Here is a 22065-nt window from a genome sequence, read left to right as displayed (position 1 = left end):
GATGAGCCTAAGCAATCAGAACCAGTAGCTCCTATTGAGTCAGAAATAATGGAAGAAACTGAAAAAACCTGTAATAGAAGAGAAATAAGAATATTCTCAAGTAGATGAAATCAAAGCAGAAAGAAAAAAAAAAAAAACAGGAGCTAAAAATATTTTACCAGCCATTAAGCAATGAGTCTAAATAGCTGCTTTAAAGTATATCTGCAACACTGAGAAATTGGAACAATATAAAGCCCTCCCATTATAAAATTCAGAGAAAAATTGAAGTTTGAAACTCAAACGTCCAGGCAGAGATATCTCATTTGGATGGCTGGTTAGAGTGGAGGTTCTTTAAATACAAGAGTCCTGGGCTATCTTTTATTGATATGTATGTAATTCTTTGAGAACCTTCTCTCCTGGGAGCCTCACTTTTTAAAGAATCCTGAGTTGAAAGATCATACAAGATTATTTTAACACCAGTCCCCCCCCCCCCGCAAAAAAAACCTGTTGCCATCAAGTCGATTCCGACTCATAGCAATCCTGTATCCTAAAAATTCAAAATAAACAAATCCCTAGGGCCTAAGTTATCCCAGGCAAAATCCTGTGTTCTTAGTACCTAGAATTTAGTATACCTGAATACATGTTACTAATTGCCAAACATCATAGGAAAGACCAAGGGAATATCAGGCAGCGAGTGAAAATCGTGTTTCAGATTTGCTGGTTTAAGTCTATGCCAATTGTCTGAACGCACAAACTTTGAACTTAAACTCATTTTCAGGAAATTTTTTAACTGATAGTTAATTATGGCAGTGTGTTTACTTCAAGTGTGAGAACAGACCACCTAAGAATTACACTGACCTCACTCCAAGGAAGAGGTATTTGAGGCATTGGTGCTGTATTAGTTTCTTAGAGCTGCCATAACAAAACATCACAGGGTGAGTGGCTTATAAGAACAAAGATTTATGGTCGCACAGTTCTGGAGGCTAGTAGTCTGAATTCAGGGTGTCTATAGAGCCATGTTCTCTCCAAAGCCTCTAGAGGAAGATCCTTTTTTGTCTCTCACAGCTTCTGGTAGCCCTAGGTGTTTTGTGGCTTGCAGCTGCAGCATAACTTTGTCATTACATAACTATCCTTCTCTTTCTGTCTCTCTGTGTCTCTGCTCCTCTTTTATAAGAGCCATCACTAGGATTCATTAAGATTCACCTTACTCTGGTATAAAAAAGCTCATGTTAACTAATAACATCTTCAGAGACCCTATTTCCAAACTGGTCACGTTCATAGGCACCATGGTTTAGGACTTCCACGTATCTTTTTGGAGGACACAATTCAATCTGTAATACCTGCTATCTTATACAATCTAGAAATTTTTGAGATGATTACTGTCAATCACCAGGTCTTATTTGAGATGCACCTCTTTAACACCCAGCATCTTCAAAACCAATTAAATTCCATTTCCCTCTGTAGTGTTTGTGTTTCTGACGTGCTAGGACAGAATTGACTGAGTTGTATATAGTGGCATAATCTTCCTTCTGTCTGATACAAAGGGAGTTTGAATCCCTACTGCTGTTGCTTCTTTCTGTGGAAATACTTGGTCTGATGGCTCTGCCTACCAGGGACATGTTCCGTATTCCCTCATCCATTTCACCTGAAGAATGAGCTTCAGTAGATTGCTTAACTGAGGCAGTGGGTGATGCTGCTGACGCTTGTGACCCTAGGGGCCTGGGAGGGTCCCTCTCTCTGCCTTATTATCATTCCCAGAACTATACTTCTCCACAGAGTTTAGATTAACCATGCCCTGAAATTCTCAGACCACTTTAAAAACAGCAGAATGTGTTTTCTTTCTTCAACATCTTTTTTTTTTTTCATTTAGGTAGTGAATAAATGCCTTCCTTGTTCTATTTCTGTAACTTACTCCCTGTCTCTTTCAAAAACACCTAGATGAGTTTTAAGTTAAAATCTGTTTCTTAATTTGGCCCTTTTCCTTTGCCTTTTGTAGTATTAACACTTTTTGCTCTATTTTAATACTAACAATTTTTGCTTGTTTGTTTGTGGGCCAAGACATTTGTTTTGTTAGTATATTCCTCTAGATATTGTCTTGTAGGGTAATCTGTTATAAGAAATATGAAGCCAGTGAGTTCTAGGTCGTTGTTCAAATGAATCTTACCCAGTTTTATGTCCCTGGTGAAAAATCCACGTGGGAAGTATTCTCCCATTGAAATAAGCCCTAAACCAGAAGTGGGCCTGTTCTTTTATTCAGTAACTCCTCTTGTCTGTGCATAACTGTAAAGTCCTAATTCCATACATTTCTCAGACATGTTCCCTCACAGTAGTGGTTCTCAATTAGAGGTTATGTGGCAAAATCTGCAGACTTTTTTGTTTGTCATAACTTGAGTGTTGCTACTGGTATCTTAAAAAAAACCCTACTGCCTTCGAGTCGATTCTGACTCATAGTGGTCCTATAGAGTAGAGTAGAACGGCCCCACAGGGTTTCGAAAGAGCACCTGGGGAATTCGAACCGCTGACCTTTTAGTTAGCAGCTGCAGCTCCTGGTATCTAGTGGGTAGAAATCAGGGGTGCTAATAAACATCCGACAATGCACAGGATAGCCCCCACAACTAAGACTAATCTGGTCTAAAAATATCAATAGTGCTAAAGTTAAATTTTGCCTCAGAATATAGGAAATAAATACTGCACTTGCCCTTACAATGAATAAATCACCTTCAAACTCACCTTATAATAGCATCAGTGATTCAGTGCTCCCCTTCAGAGGCTTCTCTGAAAGATGCCCGGTTGTTTGGTAATCACTTGCTAGAGCCATCTAATCTTTAAGGGGCAATTCTCAGTTGCTCTTTTTATGGACCTTATCTGAAGCTTTAAGAGGGAGCCACTAAATGTTTTCCTCAAATGACTGCAGTTTGATTTCTGATGTCTCACTTCTCCTGTTATCTCTGTCGACCCCAGTCAAAGACTTTGCAATGGCTTCTGTATTATTTCTTTGCCAATAGCATCATCCCGGAGAGCAGTTAAGAGTGGGTTTATTTCCTTTATCTTGTTATACTTGTGTAGGCAGGTCTTCAATATATCATTTTTTTCTTACTTTTGGTAGAATCTGTCCACTACAATCTTAGCTTTTCTTCCAAGAAAATCCCTTACTTCCCGTTAATATAGTCAACATATAAGCTTTATTTCTATTTTATTCTCCTACTGCTCCCTTTCTGATGATAAGACTGAAATATATTTTTAAATCAGTCTGGTTACCTACTGAAGTTTTGAGCAAATTTAATTCCTGAAGTCATGGTACAATCAAAAAAAGCCCTTTAAAGAACTCTGGTGGCACAATATTTAAGCACTCTGCTGCTAACCAAAAGGTCAACAGTTCAAACCCACCAGCGGCTACATGGGAGAAATGACCTGGTGATCTGCTCCCATAAAGACTACAGCCTCAGAAACTCTATGGGGCAATTCTACTCTGTCCTATAAGCTGGAATCAACTTGATGGCACACAACAACAAAAAGTCATTAGCAGCAATTCATCTATATTATTTTATTGAATAATTTCTTTTATCTGAATCCTAGAATATGACATATTCTCTAGTAAAGAACTTCAACAGCTCTGTGGCTGGAACCATAATGTGAGTCTCCAAGCACAGAGCAGAGAGATTTTCAGCTTACGTGAAAGAGTGTGACTCTTAAAGGCCCGTGAGCAAACCACAAAAATCTCAGAGATTACCTCCTTACCTGTTCGTTCCTTGACCCTGAGTATAGTTCAAAACAATATACAGAAGCTAACATAGCACTGCCGGCTTACTTCTGATACCAACTTTCACTTAAAGTAAGATCCTGTGATTTAATTGAAAAGCACAGTAACGTCAGCAAAAAATTAGTGTGGGCATCAATGCCTAAAATGTCTATATTTGAAGTGTTGCCTCTTTTGCGATGAGGTTTAATGATGACAAAAAGACATCCTTTCGTTTTAACCAAGTGATTCTCAATCTTAGCTGCCTGTAGAGACGACTGGAGGAGTTTTAAAAAATAGAGATACCTATATCCTACTCCTGGAGCCCTGGTGGCACAACGGTTAAGAGATCAGCTGCTAACCAAAAGGCTGGCAGTTCAAACCCACCAGCTACTCCTTGGAAACCCTACCCTGTTCTATAGGGTAGCTGTGAGTTGAAATTGACTCGATGGCAGTGGGTTTGGTTTTTTTTTAATATATCCTACCCCAGAGATTAAGATATAATTGTTCTGGGTTACAGTCTGGGCAGTGAGTTATAACCTGAGCATTTTAACAGTTTCTCTGTTGATTCTGAAGGTGTAAATTAGCAACCAAGGTTGAGAACCATTGCCATAACCTAATTCTTGTTCCAGTGTCGTGAATCAGATCAATGTCAGCTGCAGGAACCTGCAAAGTTCTGGCTTACTAAGGCCCATGCCACTGTGTTTGTTAAGCTAGTGGCTATTAAAGAAGTCATGAGTATATGAAGAGAGCCATTCGTCTGTGTACAAAAGCCATAGTAAGCTGATATGATTCAGTAGGATCAGAATCCTGTCACCTGTGCTTCCTAAATCATGAAAACCTAAAGACACCCACCCTGACAGAATCATAAAGCTCGATATTCATATTATATATAGATCAAATTTCAACCATTTTGTTTAGATCTCAAAGTTTGCCACCAATACAACAAAACTTCAGAGTTTGGAAGTCATAATCAATCATACCCCCCATTTTTTTTCTCCCTGAATGCTCAGAACCAAATAAGAGATTAAAAGAGAGGTCAGAAAGGTTGAGAGCAAAATAACAGCTTTATAACTGATAAAACTAAATGTATGGCCATTTGAGTGTCCTAACATTTCTTTCATTAAATTAAATTTACCCAAATATTTAAGAACAGGGTTGGACAACTGTGGGCCTGGAGCAGGCCAATTACTGCATGGAGGTATAGTGAGTAGGGAAGCAATGAGTCTTAAGGGAGTTAAGGAGGAGAACTGAGAATGCTCAATTAGATAAAAGTGATATTTGTTAAATACTTATTCCATCTTAATTTAAAATCCATATATACAGAATGCCTTTGATGTACAGAGTACTTGCAAGATGCAACGATGGTATGAGGAAATAAAACCGCCTTTGTGGAAACCCTGGTGGTGTAGTGGTTAAGTGCTACAGCTGCTAACCAAGAGGTCGGCAGTTCAAATCCACCAGGTGCTCTTTGGAAACTCTACGGGGGCGGTTCTACTCTGTCTTATAGGGTCGCTATGAGTCGGAATCGACTCGACGGCAGTGGGTTTGGGTTTTTTTGGTTTTGTGATGTCAAAAGGCTACCTGGGAAGACAAGATATAGACATAAAAAGCTCCGTAAGAGTAGGGGGCATGACTTAAAAAAAAAAAAATGAGTGGTACAGATGTAAAATGCTATAGAATTTCTGTGGATGTTGTAAAATTTTCTTGTGGGCTGAAGCTCGTGGGAGGATCTTTTGGAGCTGGTGAAACCTGAGCTGGGCCTTGATGGAAAGGATAAATGCAGAGAACGGAGAAAGAAAAGGAGACAAATGGCTTGCCAACATTATGCACCAACAGGACCGGCTACATGATTTGCAGGACTCAGAGTGGAGTGGAAATGTAGGGCCCCTTGTTCAAAAATTAACAATTTTAAAGCAGCAACAGCAGAACATTAAAACAAGCACTAAGCCCTTCTAAGCACAGGGACCTGTGTGACTGCACAGGTGATATGTCCATGAAGCTGGCCCTGTGTACAAACGAAGGTAAGAGTGTCTCATTTGGGCTGGTCAGTATTCTTGTCTTTTATTTAGATCTTTTCTCTGAAAATGGTTGGAAGGTGAAGTCCTGCCCTCTATTAAAAAGGGACTCTGCTGCATAAGAGGCAGCCTGCATGAGCACTCATGAATGAGAATGAGTTAGCTGGGTGAATAAAATATTGGGAGAGTTAGCTTATGGAGTTTGTTGTTATTGTTAGCTAATGTTGAGTCAGCTACAACTCATGGTGACCCCAAGTACAACAGAATGAGACATTGCTTGGGACTGTGCCATTTTTATGATTGTTGGTATGCTCGAGGCCATTGTTGCAGCAACTGTGTATTTTGAGTGCCTTCCAACCTAGGCAACTCATCTTCTAGCATTACGTCAAAAAATATTATTTTGTGTTCCATAAGGTTTTCATTGGCTAATTTTCATAAGTAGACTACCAAGCCTTTCTTCCTAGTTCATCTTAGTCTTGAAGTTCCTCTGAAACCTGTCCAGTATGGGTGACTTTGTTGGTATTTGAAATACCAGTGGCATAGCCTCCAGCAATGTAGGCATACTCTAGCCACCACGGTATGACAAACTGACAGATGAGTGATGGTGCAAGGGAATAGCCCAAAGTTAAACAAGGAGCGATGTAAGCAGGGTAAAGAACTCTGAAGAATGTTAAGTGGAGGATCTTGGGGGTCAGAGTCCCAGTGAAATGGGACATCATTATGTGGCTCTTAAAGATGCCAAGAAAGGTAACAGATAAGAGGAGTAAAAGAACTAAGCTGGAGTGAGGTTCAGTGAGGAGGAGGCTAAAGATGTCAAAGAGAAGGGGCTCACATTCTTTACCTTGCAGTCTGAGAGCAAGCAGTGCATTCAGGAGGTACAGAGAAGAAAAAAGAAAGCATTTCTGACACATTAGGTGTGTGGACCGTGAGTGATACATGTAACAGTGGTAGTTCCCTTTTGATGGCATACTTTCTCCATGTGAGATTTAACTGGTGAGGTGAAATTTAGTTCAGAATAACCTCTAGAAAAATATTTGGGAGCATTAGGCTCTGGTGGAAAACTCCTGAAGTGGATCTGTGTGTCTGCTGAAATGATTTTGTAACATCAACATGGCTTTGGTAGAAATTTTTTGTTACAGAACGTTAAAGACATGGGTTTGTTTATTTTTTTATGGATGATTCATGCTTAGGGAGATAGTGTTTAAATCAGAGAATTTTGAAATTAATGACTTGTAGATAAATAGGACTTTGTAAGAGTATATTAATGAGGTCCCTGTTTATTTTGTGTGGGACTAAAATTTAGTTTGACTTTGAAAAAAACTTTGAAAGGTGATATCTAAAATAATTATAAAAAAATATTTTATTTTAGTTATTTTGAAGAACAAAACAGCATGATGTAAAGAAAAATGAAGATTTTTAAGTTAGATATTCTTGATTAATCTTCAAAATGCACCCTGTATATTCCTTGCCCCATTCATAAATAAGAAAAATAATCATTTTCTCCATTTTGGTTTGGGGTGTGTGTGTGTTTTGGTCAGGTTTAAAGGAAATATCTTTATATATAAAGTTCTTACTGTAATTACTAGAGTAAAATAGATGTTCAGTAAATATTTGCTCCTTCCGTTTCTCTATATTAACTCCGATATTCTTATCCATATTTTTCCTGGAGTTTTTCCAAGAAGAGACTTTCAATAACCCTTTTCACCTCATGTACACAGATTAAGCTTTTCCGCCTTAAATAAATCTTGAAAGTTTTAGATTTATAACCTTTAGTCACTTCAGACCCTTCACAGATACTCGTATCTAGCTGTTTTTCAAAAATTCTTTAAAATCATTGAGGTAATTTTAAAAAACTCATATTTGAATTGTAAGAGACCTTAAAGCTAAACTTGTTCAGTCCTCTAGTTTTATAGATTAGTAAACCAAGTTCTAGAAAGATTAAAGAAAAGGACTTGGAAATAGGACTTGGTGCAAAATTGAATTATAGCCCCCAGGAGTTCCGTGAATTGACTCTATTACCCTGAGATAGGGGGCCACACCTACATGGAGGAGGCAGAAAGAAAAGGGAGAAGTTATGTTCTCACTTTATTTTCTGTTTTTGTTGTTGCTAGGTGATGTGTCGTTGGCTCCAACTCATAGCAACCCCATGCATGACAGAATAAAACATTACTCAGTCCTGTGCCATCCTCATAATCATAGCTGTTTGAGTCCATTGTTGCAGCCACTGCGTCAGTACATCTTGTTGAGAATCTTCCTCTTTTTTGCTGATTGTTTAAACTTTACAAAGCATGTCTTTCTCCAGCAATTGGTCCCCCCGGACGACCTGTCCAAAGTATGTGAGACAAAGTTTTGCCATCCTTGCTTCTAAGGAGCATTCTGGCTGTAATTCTTCCAAGACAGATTGGTTTTGTACTTCAAGCAGTTCATGGTATATTCAATATTCTTCACCAACACCACAATTCAAATGTGTCAATACTTCTTTGGTCTTTGTTTTTTTCATTGTCCATCTTTAGCATGCGTATGAGGCGATTGAAAATAAAATGGCTTGGGTCAGGTGCACCTTAGTCATCAAAATGACATCTTTGCTTTTTAACATTTTAAAGAGGTCTTTTGCAGAAGATTTGTGCAATGCAATATGTCATCTGATTTCTTGGCTGTTGCTTCCATGGGCATTGATTGTTGATCCAAGAAGAAAAAAATTCTTGACAAGTTCAATTTCTTTGCCATTTATCATGATACTGATAAATGGTCCAGTTATAAGGATTTTCTTTTCTTTTTTTATTTTGGGTAACATAAATAAAGAAATAAATGGTGTAATTACCAGTGTTCTGATTTGATAACTAGTCCTTTTTTTAGTGAATCACACTACTTGTGAGGAAAATCTTTTTGCATATATAATAATTATCTATTTATAATCCATCATGTATATGTTCATGTATGCTGAAAAAGACTTCTTTAAAGTGTCGAAAAGCAAAAATGTCACTTTGAGGACTAAGGCACACCTGACCCAAGCCATGGTATTTTCAGTCGCCTCGCATGCGTGTGAAAGCTGGACAATGAATACGGAAGACTGAAGAAGAATTCATGATGTCGGTGAAAAATATTAAATATACCATGGACTGGCAAAAGGACAAGTATGTCTGTCTTGGAAGAGGTACAGCCAGAGTGCTCCTTGGAAATAAGGATGGCGAGACTTTGTTTCATATACTTTGGACATGTTATCAGGAGGGACAAATCCCTTGAGAAAGACCTCATGCTTCGTACGGTAGAGGGTCAGCAAAAAAGGGGAAGACCCCAGTGAGATGGGTTGACACAGTGGTTGCAACAATGGGCTTAAGCAAACCAATTATTATGAGGATGGCACAGGACCAGGCAGTGTTTTGTTCTGTTGAACATAGGGTCGCTTTAAGTCGGAACTGACTCTGTGGTAACTAACAACAGTGTATGTGTTTTAGCAATACAGCATTTCTTTGACTCATATACAGGGCACTGGGCTAATGATACAGAACTATAAACAAGTCACTCATATAAATATTTCTTAACAGGTATTAATAAATAACAACAAAAGTGTTTTTTGTACAGTTTTCGCGATGCTTTTATAAACATTGCCTCATTAAAAAAAAAAACTCACTGGCTGGATGTTTTAATCTGAATATAACAGGTGAGCAAATAGAAGATTTTAAGTAAAGTAGCTTATATTAGAATGTACTGCTAGGAAATAACAGATTCAAAACTAAATTCCTTTCTTGTTACCCCCTCATCCAGTGCTTGTTCCATTTAGAGCAAGAATTTACATGTGAGGATTTAGGTTTGTTTCAGAAACAGACTAAACCATCCCAAACCCTTTAAACAACTTTGCCAATATTTTCTTCGAGTTGTGGTACCACCTGCTCAAGGATTCTGATTCCATCTTTACCAGGGATCATTCCCGTTTGAGTAGCTTTGTGACTAAGCCTTCCTCATGTAAGTGCAGATCTAAGCTTTTCTCCTTACTGCTGACTTTTCATGGGAAGATAAAAATAATGCATACTTTCCATCTTCTCCAAGCTTGTTCTGCCACTTTCTTGTGGGGCTGGTCCAAAAGTTGCTTCTGCACACAAAGGGAATGGGCTATTGACTTTGGAGCAATAGATAGCAGTCAAAGCAGCTGCTGTAACTACAATTATTTTATAATCCATCATGTATGTGTTCATGTATGCTGAAAAAGACTTCTTTAAAGTGTCGAAAAGCAAAAATGTTACTTAAAATGTATCTTAAAAATATACAAAATTTCAAAGCACATACTGAGCAAATAATAAAGTTTTTACCACATAGGTTCTGAGAATAGATCGATTTAATAAATGATGTATCAAATCAAGAACCACTTACCCAGCATTACCAGAGATATTTGCTGCCTTGGTTAAGTTTAAGTGAGAAACCGAAAACAATTTGTCTATCTGCATTTGGCACTAATTCTAGGTATTGTAAGATCAATTTCTTGAATTCTAAATGGCCTGGAGAACACGTAAGAGGAAGAAAAATACCAAAAAAAACAAAACACAGGATAAAAGGAAGATGAGATCGTATTTATTAAAGAGAAGCAATATGTAAAAAAAGTAGAAATTTTGTAAGACTGAATTAAATTATGGTGTTTAAAACTTGGTTTTTAAAGTTGGCCATTGCTCAATGCCATGTTGAATTGAAAACAAAAGGGATAAAACCATTAAATGTAAAATAATTTTACATCAACATTTTTAATAGCAAACATTAAGACCAAACTATTTCTTTTCTTCCTCAGGTCTAAAATATTGAGGATAGGAATTATAATCATTTAGTGTCCTATAGTATTAGGTCATGGAGAACCACTTAGCATCCAATGCTTGGATTGCAAGGTTTTTTTCTGCATTTTTTTTTTTCCTTTAAATTATAAAATTCTGAACGTAAGTGATAAGAATGACTTGACTGGCACTAATGTGTGCTGTGTATTCAGAAAGAAACCTCCAAATAAGCTCCTTTACAAAACGTGGTAAAAGAATGTGAAAATAACTGCATACTCTTGGTTACAGTTTATCTTAAGATTTTCAGTGAAATATTATCTGAGTTCTATATGAGCCATGCCAGTGTTGACTTATATATGATTTGATAACAGCTCTGAACCCTTATTCCTCTTCTGATCACTGTGGTAACCTAATTTAGGGAACACCTGATCACAGCCCTTTCCAACCTTTAATGGGAAAGAAATTCTTGACCCAGGAGCCATCATTCATCCCTGGGAACTCTAGTATGCATTGTTGCCCATGAGGGCAAATGGAATCTCCCGGCACCTTTAGTACCGTACTAGTTAGGGTGACCTGTTCTAGGTTTTGCTGTTCCATGTCAACACTCTAGAGTAAGTATTTTCACCAGATAATTCCCAGAAACATCTGATAGTGCACTCTTTCCCCTTTATTGAGAGACATGTCATTTAGATTTCACTCAAAAAATACCTTTGCAATTTTAGTTTCTTAAAGTTGCTGAAAAATGTTATTTTCCTGCCTACTGACAACTTTTTTTCTCAGAACCTATTACTTTTATTTCTAATGAAATATACTTGAGCTTGTCTGCTATAAAATGAGACTATTAATACTTTTTTTTTTTTTTAACTTGTAATACAATCCCAAAGCATAGAGACGGGGGCAGTGGCAAACTACAGTATTGGGGCGGTGGGCAGGGGGTGGGGGGATTGAGTATCCAATAAACACTAAATTGATACATTTATCATGTAGTGAGAATTACATTGGCATATCTCGTTTCAGTATATAGTGGAAAATACAAACACAGTAGAAGACTTTTTTCAATAATCATGTGTGACCTTTATTATTAATAAATGTAATGAGTTCTATGGCTTATGTAAACTTTTTCAAATGCTTAATTGGGTTACATTTTTTAATCTTATAGAATCCTGGTGAAATATTCATTATTTTGAGAGATGGAGTAATTGGTGACACTGTGGAGGCTGAATTTACATCAAATAATAAGTGCATTAGAACACGGCCAGCCCTTTGGAATAAGACAGTCTGGTGTATGAAAGCTTTAGGTAAGAATTTTTATGCATTAAAAATATAAATCACCATCCTGAGTTCTTTTCAATAAATTTATGATAAATGATTTCACTTCCCTACAGAAACTAATATTGTTCTGCAGGTGTTTCCTGTGTTTAGTTTTGTCATACACAAGGTTGTTATTATTAATCTGGGTTCACATAAGTAAGACTGTGTAAGTTATGAGAAATTAGGTTGGATACCATGTGGTGAAATGATAGCCAGTAACATGTTTTTAAATATGTCAGCAATGAGCATTTTAATATACATTGGCTAATAAATATGGACCTAAAATTATTGGCTTTATTGTAACATTAGGATTAGGAGGTGTTTAAATTTTTACTCTTAAAATTTCTTTTTTCCTTTTCTTGTTTTCTTTCTTTTTTTTTTTTTTGCCATGCCTCTGAGTACATTTTTGGTTATCCTGGAAATCATTCTTTTTCACTATTTTATCATCTTGGTACCATTTCTATGTACAATCTTCATCTCTTTTCCTTACTTCATTTATGAAGCTATTCATTTTATTATCCAGCTTTGCTTGAAACATGGTAAATTATAGCAGATTTTAAATTCCAGATGGAATATCCACACTTGCCACAATTATTGGACTAAAATAAAAATGTAAAATGTTAATTTCCAAATGTTTTAATATAATTGTAAGGCTACTTGGTTTTTGAATTTAAGATGAGCTTTTATAATCAACTAATAAAACTATCTTTTAAAACTTTATAAAAATATTTTAAAGTAAAAAGACAACTTGTCTTATCGTGAATTTGAAAATTTAGTTAAAATGCTTAAAATTAGGGAGTATGTCAAATGCATCCCAAGTTCCATTGACAGAGCATTTACAAACCTTTCCTATTGTGTTATGCAAAGCATATGTCCCCTTCCTGGATTTTCTTGCACAGTTTTCGTCAGAATTGAATTATAGGAAGGAAAGGCTCTATGCCAAGCATTCATAAACGTTTCAGACATTGTTTTCTGTCATGAACAAGGACGTACAAAAGTGAGATGAGACAGAGCCCTCCCTGCTACTTTTCTTCTCTTCCAAGGCCTCCTACTTCTTTATGTCATGTTTTAAAATAATGGACAATAATTTATACCTCATTAGTTTCAGAGTTGAAGCCTAGCTAGACTAAAATCACTGCAGCAAGAATTAATACTACAAATTAAAAAATTCTCAGGTAATATTTCGCAAACAGGTCAAGATGCCAAATAGGATGATTTAATATTTTATGCTCAGTTTACCTAGTAGTGTAGAGCAGTGATCTGGGTTCAAATCCTGCCTCCTTCTCTTACCAGGTATGTAACCATGGTCCAGTTAGTTAATGGCTCTTTGCCTCTGTTTCAATGTCTGTAAAATGGGGATAATAGGATTTATCTCACTGAGTGATTTTTGGTATTAAAGGAGATAGTTTATGCCAGTGCTTAAAAGGGTCTTTAACATGTAGTAAACATTCAATATATGTTAGTTATTATTTTGCAATTGTTATTCTCAGCTGAACAATGAAAGAGTGATACACACACACACACACAATTCAGTAGTAAACAGAAGAAAATGTCAAAGTTCAAATTGTTTATCAGAAAAACAGAAAACAAATATTCCATATTTTCTATGATATACCAGGATTAAGTTGTACTGTTTCAAAGAGAAAACTTAATTTTACCTGTAGGTAAAAAAAAAAAAAAAAAAAGATCATGAATAATATTGCCTATGTAGTTTACAACAAATTTGTAGTAAAAAAAAAAAAAAAAAAAACACTGTTTACCAGTTATGCTAATTAAACTTTTTAAGTCTTTCCTTCAACTCTATGCCTACAAATTTGAAAAGTTAGGCTCAAAAGCCATGAAATTTATACAAGGTGAAATGGAAAATCTCAATAAATCTATATTTATTAAAGGAATTGAATCAGTAATTCATAACCTTCCAAAACAGAAAGCACCAGACCCGGATAGTTTCACTGGTGAAGTCTACCAAACATTTAAAGAGGAAATTATACCAGTTTTTGACACCTTCTTCCAGAAAATAGAAGCAGACAGAATACTTCTTCTTTCTATGAGGCCAACGTTACTCTAATGTCAAAACCAGGTGAAGACGTTACAAGAAAGGAAAGCTACAGACCAATAATGACCTTAAATACAAGAATAGTCAACAAAACATTAGCAAATTGAATCCAACAATGTATAAAAAGAATTATATACCACAGCCGAATGGAATTTATCCCAAGTATGCAAGCCTGGCTTAACATTGTAAAAAAAAAATCATAATCCACCACTTCAACATGCTAAAGAAGAAAAATCTTATTATCATATCAATCAATACAGAAAACTGCACTCGATAGAACCCAAAATCCATTCATGACAGTGACTCTCAGAAAACTTGGACTAGAGGAGAACTTCCTCAACATGATAAAAGACATCTTCAATGTCACAATAGTAAGATTTTAAGACTTACTATAAAGTTATAATAATCAAGACAAGTGGTATTACAGAAAGAATAGGCATATAGATCAATCAAACAGAATAGAAAAAAATGGAAACTGATGCACAAAAAATGTAGTCAACTGATCTTTTTTAAACATTTTTATTGATGTAGGAATATAAAGAACACAACATTTGCCAAATCAACATTTTTGTCAGATGATCTTTGACAAAGGAGCTAAGACAATTCAATGGAGAAATGATAGTGTTTTCAACAAAAGGTGCTAGAATGATTGGACGTCTGTATGCAAAAACTACACAGTCACTGTACCAAAAAGAATTGATCCACGTTCAATCATTTCAGGAGGTAGCTTATGATCAAGAACTGATGGTACTGAAGGAAGACGTTCAAGCTGCACTGAAGACATTGGTGAAAAACAAGGATTCAGGAATTGATGGAATACCAGTTGAGATGTTTCAACAAGCAGATGTAGCACTGGAAGTGCTCACTCATCTATGCCAAGAAATTTGGAAGACAACTACCTGGCCAACCGACTGGAAGAGATCCATATTTTATGCCTATTTCCAAGAAAGGTGATCCAATGGAATACAGAAATTATCAAACAGTATCATTACTATCACACGCAAGTAAAATTTTACTGAAGATCATTCAAAAGTGATTGCAGCAGTACGTTGACGAGGAGCCACCAGAAATTCAAGCCAGATTTAGAAGAGGACATGGAATGAAGGATATCATTGCAGAACTCAAATGGACTCTGGCTGAAAGCAGAGAATACCAGAAAGATGTTTACCTCTGTGTTATTGACTATGCAAAGGCATTTGACTCTGTGGACTGTAATAAATTATGGATAACTAATTGCAAAGAATGGAAATCGCAGAACATTTAATTTGCTCATGAGGAACCGGTACATAGATCAAGAGGCAGTCATTCAAACAGAACAAGGGGATACTGCATGCTTTAAAATCAGGAAGGATGTGCAGCAGGGTTGTATCTTTTCACTATACTTATTCAGTCTGTATGATGAGCAAATAATCTGAGAAGCTGGACTATATGAAGAAGAATATGGTATCAGGATTGGAGGTGGGGATTAGTAAAGGATTGCTGTGCTTAGTCACTTTATGGACTCACTCTGAACTTAAGTAATGAAGTAACACAGAGAAAGTCTCAAATGATAGATTAACCCAATGCCGTCAAGTTGATTCTGACTCATAGTGACCCTACTGGACACGGTAGAACTGCTCCACAGGGTTTCCAAGGAGTGGTTGGTAGATTTGAACTGCCGACCTTTTTTTTAGCAGCCGAGCTCTTAACTGCTGTGCCACCAGGGCGCCAAATGATGGATCATATGCTTCTAAATAGATTGTGAGCCTCTTGAGAATAGGGGTCTTATTGCATTCATCACTCATTATGGATTCGTTGAGTGAATGAATGTTTTGAAAAGTTTATCAGTTTAGATTTGCTTTAGGTGCATGTAATGGAAAACTCTCACATAATAGTGTCTTAAACAAGATAGAATTTTTTTCCCCCTCACATAAAAAAAATCAGACATAAGAATCCAGGGCTGGTATAGCTTCACAATATTGTCAGGGATACAAACTTATTTCTGTCTCACAACTCTGTAGTCCCTAGGATGTGACCATAATCATCATGGAGCAAGACGGCTTCTAACACTGTTCTTGTTACAGCCATATTCCAGGCAAACTTGGACTGACTCACAAGAGCTAATTCTGTGCACTCTTTCCTACACCATGATTAGCGATGTTACTTTAGTAGCTTGATATCAGCCATGGTGGGAATAACTTACACTACAGAAATTGGCAAACCCTATAAATCAGGGATTTTCTTCTTCTTTTTTTTTCTTCCTGGAGAGTTAGTTTACCAGCACACTATTGAGATAAGGGAAATGAAGAAGGCTTCATTAAATTAGGAAGGCTTCTGTAAGACACATCTGATGATATTCCATTAGCCTGAACTTAATCACATGACCATATCTAGCTGAAAGGAAGGTTAGAAAATGTAATTTTTTTCCCTCCCACTGAATAGAAATGTACCCCGCCAAAATCAGTTTTCCCTTTTAAAAGGAAGATGAGAATAGAATTTGGGGTAGGCAACTGGCATTTTCTGTCAGAGAAGGGTACCTATAAAACCAATTCGCCCTTCCTTTCTTTGAATACCTCCTTTTAATCATTTTAAGTGTGTATTTTTCTGTGTGTCTCTCTGTGTGTATATTTGAGTATGTGTGTTTTGGAGAGTTGCGGAAGTTGTCATTGATATGAATAGAGGGGAAAAATAGCAAAGTAAACATAGGATTATAATACCATTATTTACCCTTAGATGTGTTAATGGAAAGGAAAGTTTCATATCAGTGAGAGTGATATTCGTATTTACTACGTTTTTTTTAGTTTGGGTAGTTTGGGTAGTTTTCATGCTAGGAGAGAACAAGGGAATACTGACTGGTTTAAAGTCAGAAAAGGTGTGCATCAGGGCTGTATTCTTTCACCATACCTATTTAATCCATATGCTGAACAAATAGTAAGAGAAGCTGGACTGTATGAAGAACGGGCCATCAGGATTGGAGGAAGACTCATTACCAACCTGTGTTATGCAGATGACACAACCTTGCGTGCTGAAAGTGAAGAGGACTGGAAGCACTTACTAATGAAAATCAAAGACCACAGCCTTCAGTATGGATTACACCTCAGCATAAAGAAAACAAAAATCCTCACAACTGGACCAATGAGCAACATCATGATAAACGGAGAAAAGATTGAAGTTGTCGAGGATTTCATTTTACTTGGTTCCAAAATCAACAGCCATGGAAGCAGCAGTCAAGAAATCAGAAGACGCATTGCATTGGGTAAATTTGCTGCAAAGGACCTCTTCAAAGTGTTGAAAAGCAAAGATGTCACCCTGAAGACTAAGGTGCTCCTGACCCAAGCCATGGTATTTTCAATCGCATCATATGCATGTGAAAGCTGGACAATGAATAAGGAAGACCGAAGAAGAGTTGATGCCTTTGAATTGTGGTGTTGGTGAAGAATATTGAAGATACCATGGACTGCCAAAAGAACAAACAAATCTGTCTTGGAAGAAGTGCAGCCAGAATGCTCCTTAGAGGCAAGGATGGCGAGACTGCATCTTACATACTTCGGACATGTCAGAACGGATCAGTCCCTGGAGAAGGACATCATGCTTGGCAGAGAACAGGGTCAGCAGAAAAGAGGAAGACCCTCAATGAGGTGGATTGACACAGTGTCTGTAAATATGAGGTCAAGCATAACAACGATAGTAAGGATGGCTCAGGACCGGGCAGTGTTTCATTCTGTTGTGCATAGGGTCGCTATGAGTGGGAACCGACTCGATGGCACCTAACAACAGCGTCAAATTTTCATGCTAAGGAGCCCTGGTGATGCAAAATTTAAGCACTTGGTTGCTAACCGAAGTGGGTCAGCACATCAAATCCACCATCAGTTAAGCAGGAGAAAAGACCTGGTGATCTGTTCCTGTGTAACGACTACAGCCTAGGAAATCCTGTGGGGCAGTTTTGCTGTGCCCTCTAGGGTCGCTATGAGTCAAAATCGACTCAACAGCACACAACAAAAACAAGAGTTGTACTGGGATAAGCTGCCTGTAGAGGATTGGTGTTGTTTATAGTATGTCCATGAGTTTCAAATAGAGAAGTTCTTCAGATTCCCTTTTAACTAAAAGAGTTTAGTTAAAACTCATTTAAGAAAATGAGTTTTATCAAAATGAAATCTTATAATTCAATGAAACATGGCTAAGCATTTATTATTAAGCATGTACTGTACGCGGAACATTTTACCAAGATTCTTCAGAGCTAGAATCAAAACTAGTCCCTCTCTTTAAGTGACTTTTAATGTCTTGGGAGTGAAGGAGGGTGAGCTGATAGCAGGCAGGAACATAAATGTAACAGCATACATGCCACAGAGTTTCAAAAAGTAAATGTCATAGAGTTTCAAAGGAAGAACCTGAGACTGGAGAAATCAGGAAAAGGTTCTCAAAAAAGTGACATTTGCAATGAACTGTGAAGAGTGGGTAGATTCTGACAGGCTTAGGTGAAAGAAGAAGGCTTCCTAGTGAAAAAATAAAATATGAGCCAAGACAGAACAACAGAAATCATAGGTATATGTGAGTAGATTCGTGGCTGTTTTGTTTGAAGAACAGCAAATATTTCAAGAAAACAAGAGTGTAGGTGATAAGGCTAGAAAGGTAAGTTTTGGGGGAAATTATAGAGGACCTTGAAATAGAGTGTGAAATTATTCATAACATTTTTAGATATTAGGGAGTCATTAAAGGTTTTTTTAAAAAAAGAGTGATATTTTTGGAACTATAAGAAGATTAATTCAGAGGCATAATGTAGAATGAAAGGAACAGAATGTTTGAAAGTAATCCATTAAGAACCCTTGTAATAATCTAAGCAAGAATAACGAGGAATTAATTTGGGAAGTAGAATTGGGAAAGAATTAATGGAACTCATTGCAGAGACATGTACGGTAGCATGGCTGAATGGTCTAAGGTGCTAGATTAAGGCTCCAGTCTCTGCAGGGGGGGCGTGGGTTCGAATCCCACTGTTGCCAACTCTCTAACCCTACACCTTTGGAGGAGCCCTAATGGCACAGTGTTTAAGAGCTCTGCTGCTAACCAAAAGGTCACCAGTTCAAATCCACCAGCTGCTCCTTGGAAACCCTGTGGGGCAGTTCTACTCTGACCTACAGGGACGCTTTGAGTCGGCATTAACTTGACCACAACAGGCTTGGTTTTAGGAAACCCTGCTGGTGTAGTGGTTAAGAGCTATGGCTGCTAACCAAAAAGTCTTCAGTTTGAACCCACCAGGTGCTCCTGGAAACTCTATGGGGCAGTTCTACTCTGTCCTATATTGTGACTATGGGTCAGAATTGACTTGATCGCAATTTTTTTTTTATTGCAGAGATATTGTCAAAGTCAAACGAATAGATCTTTGCAACTGATTAAATATATGTGGGTAAGATAGAAAGAAAATAATGGTTTTATAAGCAAGTTTCAGAAATTTTTAAATGATTAAACACCAAGAATTGGTCATTATTAAAATGATAGCATACAATTTAGGTCAAGACTTAAAGAATTATAAATAGCAATATACAATTAGGTAACTCAGTTATTAGTATCCAACTTGCAGTAATCTGCCCATTTAGCTGTACATTAACACATTTAGACTTGTGTGCTTTCGATTCCAACTCATAGTGACCCTATAGGACAGAGTAGAACTGACCCACAGGGTTTTCTAGGCTGTAATCTTTATGGGAGCAAATTGCCAGCTCTTTTCTCCTGCTGAGCTACTGGTGGGTTTGAACCACTGACCATTCGGTTACCAGGGAGCCTTAACCATTGTGCCATCAGGAATCCTCAAATTTAGACTTAGCTGTTTCCAAACCTTGGGACCAAATATTTTTTTCTACTCGAGAGACAAAGGTTCATTTATTTGGGTAACTCAATATCAATTCATAACTTTAATGAAAGTCTCATTCTAACCTTTTGCTCTATCCTAGCAATTAGGCTTTTGTCTCACTTGTTTCTGTGACAAATCTAGGCCAGCTATACCAGAATCCAAATTACAGTAATTCTAGGCCCATTTTAAAATCCTGCTAAGTTCCTAAGTTTTTTATAACATTAGGACCCTTATATACGTTTCTTGTATTCCAAGAAATTGGGCTCTGGCTTCTTATGCATTGTTTGAGGTCTCCCTCTGTGCTCGCTGACTTCTCTTTTGCCAACTACCTACCTCCCTATATCTCTGCATCATTTCTTCTCTTATGTTCCATATTACTATCTTCTACTTGCCAGTTCAGACACCATATACTACCACCTTGCTCCACATTCTCTGGACTCTCTCACCTCTTACCTGCCAGCTCTCTTAAGACTGTCTTCTACCTGCAGGCCTGGCCTAAATTTCATCATCTGATTCTGAATGGATGGGTCAGTTCCCAGATCTTAGTCCCTCCACACTGTGGCAGAACCAAGTCTTTGCAGTCTTTCTCCTTCTAGTAGTTATCATAATAGAACTCCCAATTTTCTCCCCTCTCAACCTACGATTTGACATATTAATATTCTTTTTTTTTTCAATTTATCATTCTTGCTACATTGGTGATAATGCAGAGACAGACAAAAGTTACATTAAAGTTCAATTGTTCTGACCGATGAAGAAATCCTAATATGCGTTTTCTGAGTAGCATCTTCGCCTACTGATAAATTTTCACATCTTAACCTACTTCTTTTTTTTATTGAGAAAATATCTTCTACAGTCACCTGTTCCTCTTCCTTTCAGCTCAGTAACTTGATACACCCATAATTACTTGACTTTCTAAAAATGACCCTTTCCTAGTACTTTTCGTTTTATTTTGTTTTTCTCTGACAGGGACTGGTTTGTGTTAAAGGAATTTGAAGTTCCTGAAGTGGCAGCTTATGCCAAGCTTACAAAAATGCATGTGAAAGCTTTAAACTGGAAATATTAGCTAATTTTTACACAGAAGGAAGAAGGTGTTCTTCTGGGGCCTGCAGTTCAGTGGAAAAAAAAATTTAACACAGCAGGGGACAGCCAATTAAAACTTGAAAGGAATGAATAATGTATCCACTAAGATATAGAATCTCTTCATTAATTAAGAACCTGTGCTCAGGATAATGTGAATTATAAATTCATAGGCCATTAAAAGAGCATGAAAAATGCTTTAGGATGTGACGAATATTATGTCGAACCTGATTAGGAAAACAAAATTGATAATAAAACCTCTAAATGTTATAATTTAGGGAAATATTTTAAGATCCATTAAAGTGACATGGATTTTTAGGCATGGCCAAGTCTTTATTTAATAATGTTCTCATCGAACCAAAGCCATGGTGGTTACAGCTCCCATGGACAGTCTCGGTGGGTTCATTAATGTCTGCCGTTTGGGAAAAGGGCTAAAATTGTTTCATAAAGAGCACAGCTTCTTAGACAATAAGAACACACAAAGGAAAAGGCTTTTAAAATAATGGGTTTATGAAATATATATATATTTTTAATTGGTGAGTATATTTCTGACTTTTTAGAAATTCTTTGGATTATATTCTCTATAAATTACTTCAGTTTGTCCCTCATCTGGAAGGACAAACCACTTAAATCACGGAGACAGGGAAGGCCAGCAAAAACTCTTGAATGGCCTGGAAATTGAGATTGGAATAGAATTTCTTTTTTCTCATTGTGCCCTGTAAATGTACTTTATTGTGTGTTTATGTCTGATAGGAGCATTTTTTTTCTTCCATCATGTGCCTTTTTCCTCTTCGTGGCTGACTCTCAGTGATACTTTTGCCTGTTTTGGTGATCTTGACTTATGTTTGTATTTCCAGTGATAGATATTACTGGCCTACATTTGCCTTATTGTTGTTAGGTGCCGTCGAGTCAGCTCTGACTCATACTGACCCTATGTACAACAGAATGACATACTGCCTGGTCTAGCACCATTTTCATGCTTGCTGTTATGCTTGACCCCACTGTTGCAGCCACTGTGCCAGTCCATCTCATTGAGGGTCTTCCTCTTTTTTACTGACCCTCTACTTTACCAAGAATGATGTCCTTCTCAGTGACTGATCTCTCCTGATAATATGGCCAAAGTATGTGAGACAAAGTCTCGCCTCCTCGTTTCCAAGGGGCATTTTGGCCATACTTCTTCCAAGACAGATTTGTTTGTTCTCTTGGCAGTCCACGATATATTTAATACATTCATCTGGCCAATACAAAGTAGAATTCACTTTCCTTCTCTTCTGAGTCCTTAAATTAATTGGCCTTCATTTTATTAA

The 22065-nt window shown here is 37.1% G+C and overlaps 1 protein-coding gene and 1 non-coding gene across 4 annotated transcripts in view; both read left to right on the top strand.

Annotated features, from left to right (window-relative positions):
- Positions 1–22065, top strand: part of BANK1 (B cell scaffold protein with ankyrin repeats 1) — a 376364-nt gene that overhangs the window by 89787 nt on the left and 264512 nt on the right. For all 3 annotated transcript variants that reach the window (XM_049885624.1, XM_049885623.1, XM_049885625.1), the window contains one exon: positions 11650–11788. In XM_049885624.1, coding sequence (XP_049741581.1) covers positions 11650–11788 — 139 coding nt within the window. The remainder of the gene's footprint in view (positions 1–11649; positions 11789–22065) is intronic.
- TRNAL-AAG (transfer RNA leucine (anticodon AAG)) lies at positions 18749–18833 on the top strand. The gene has a single exon. It is a non-coding gene; the product is annotated as a tRNA-Leu (tRNA).

Source organism: Elephas maximus, chromosome 5 (genome assembly GCF_024166365.1).
Source record: "Elephas maximus indicus isolate mEleMax1 chromosome 5, mEleMax1 primary haplotype, whole genome shotgun sequence".
NCBI lineage: Eukaryota > Metazoa > Chordata > Mammalia > Proboscidea > Elephantidae > Elephas > Elephas maximus.
The sequence above is the reverse complement of the archived record's forward strand: the minus strand, read 5'-3'. Positions and strand labels throughout refer to the sequence as shown.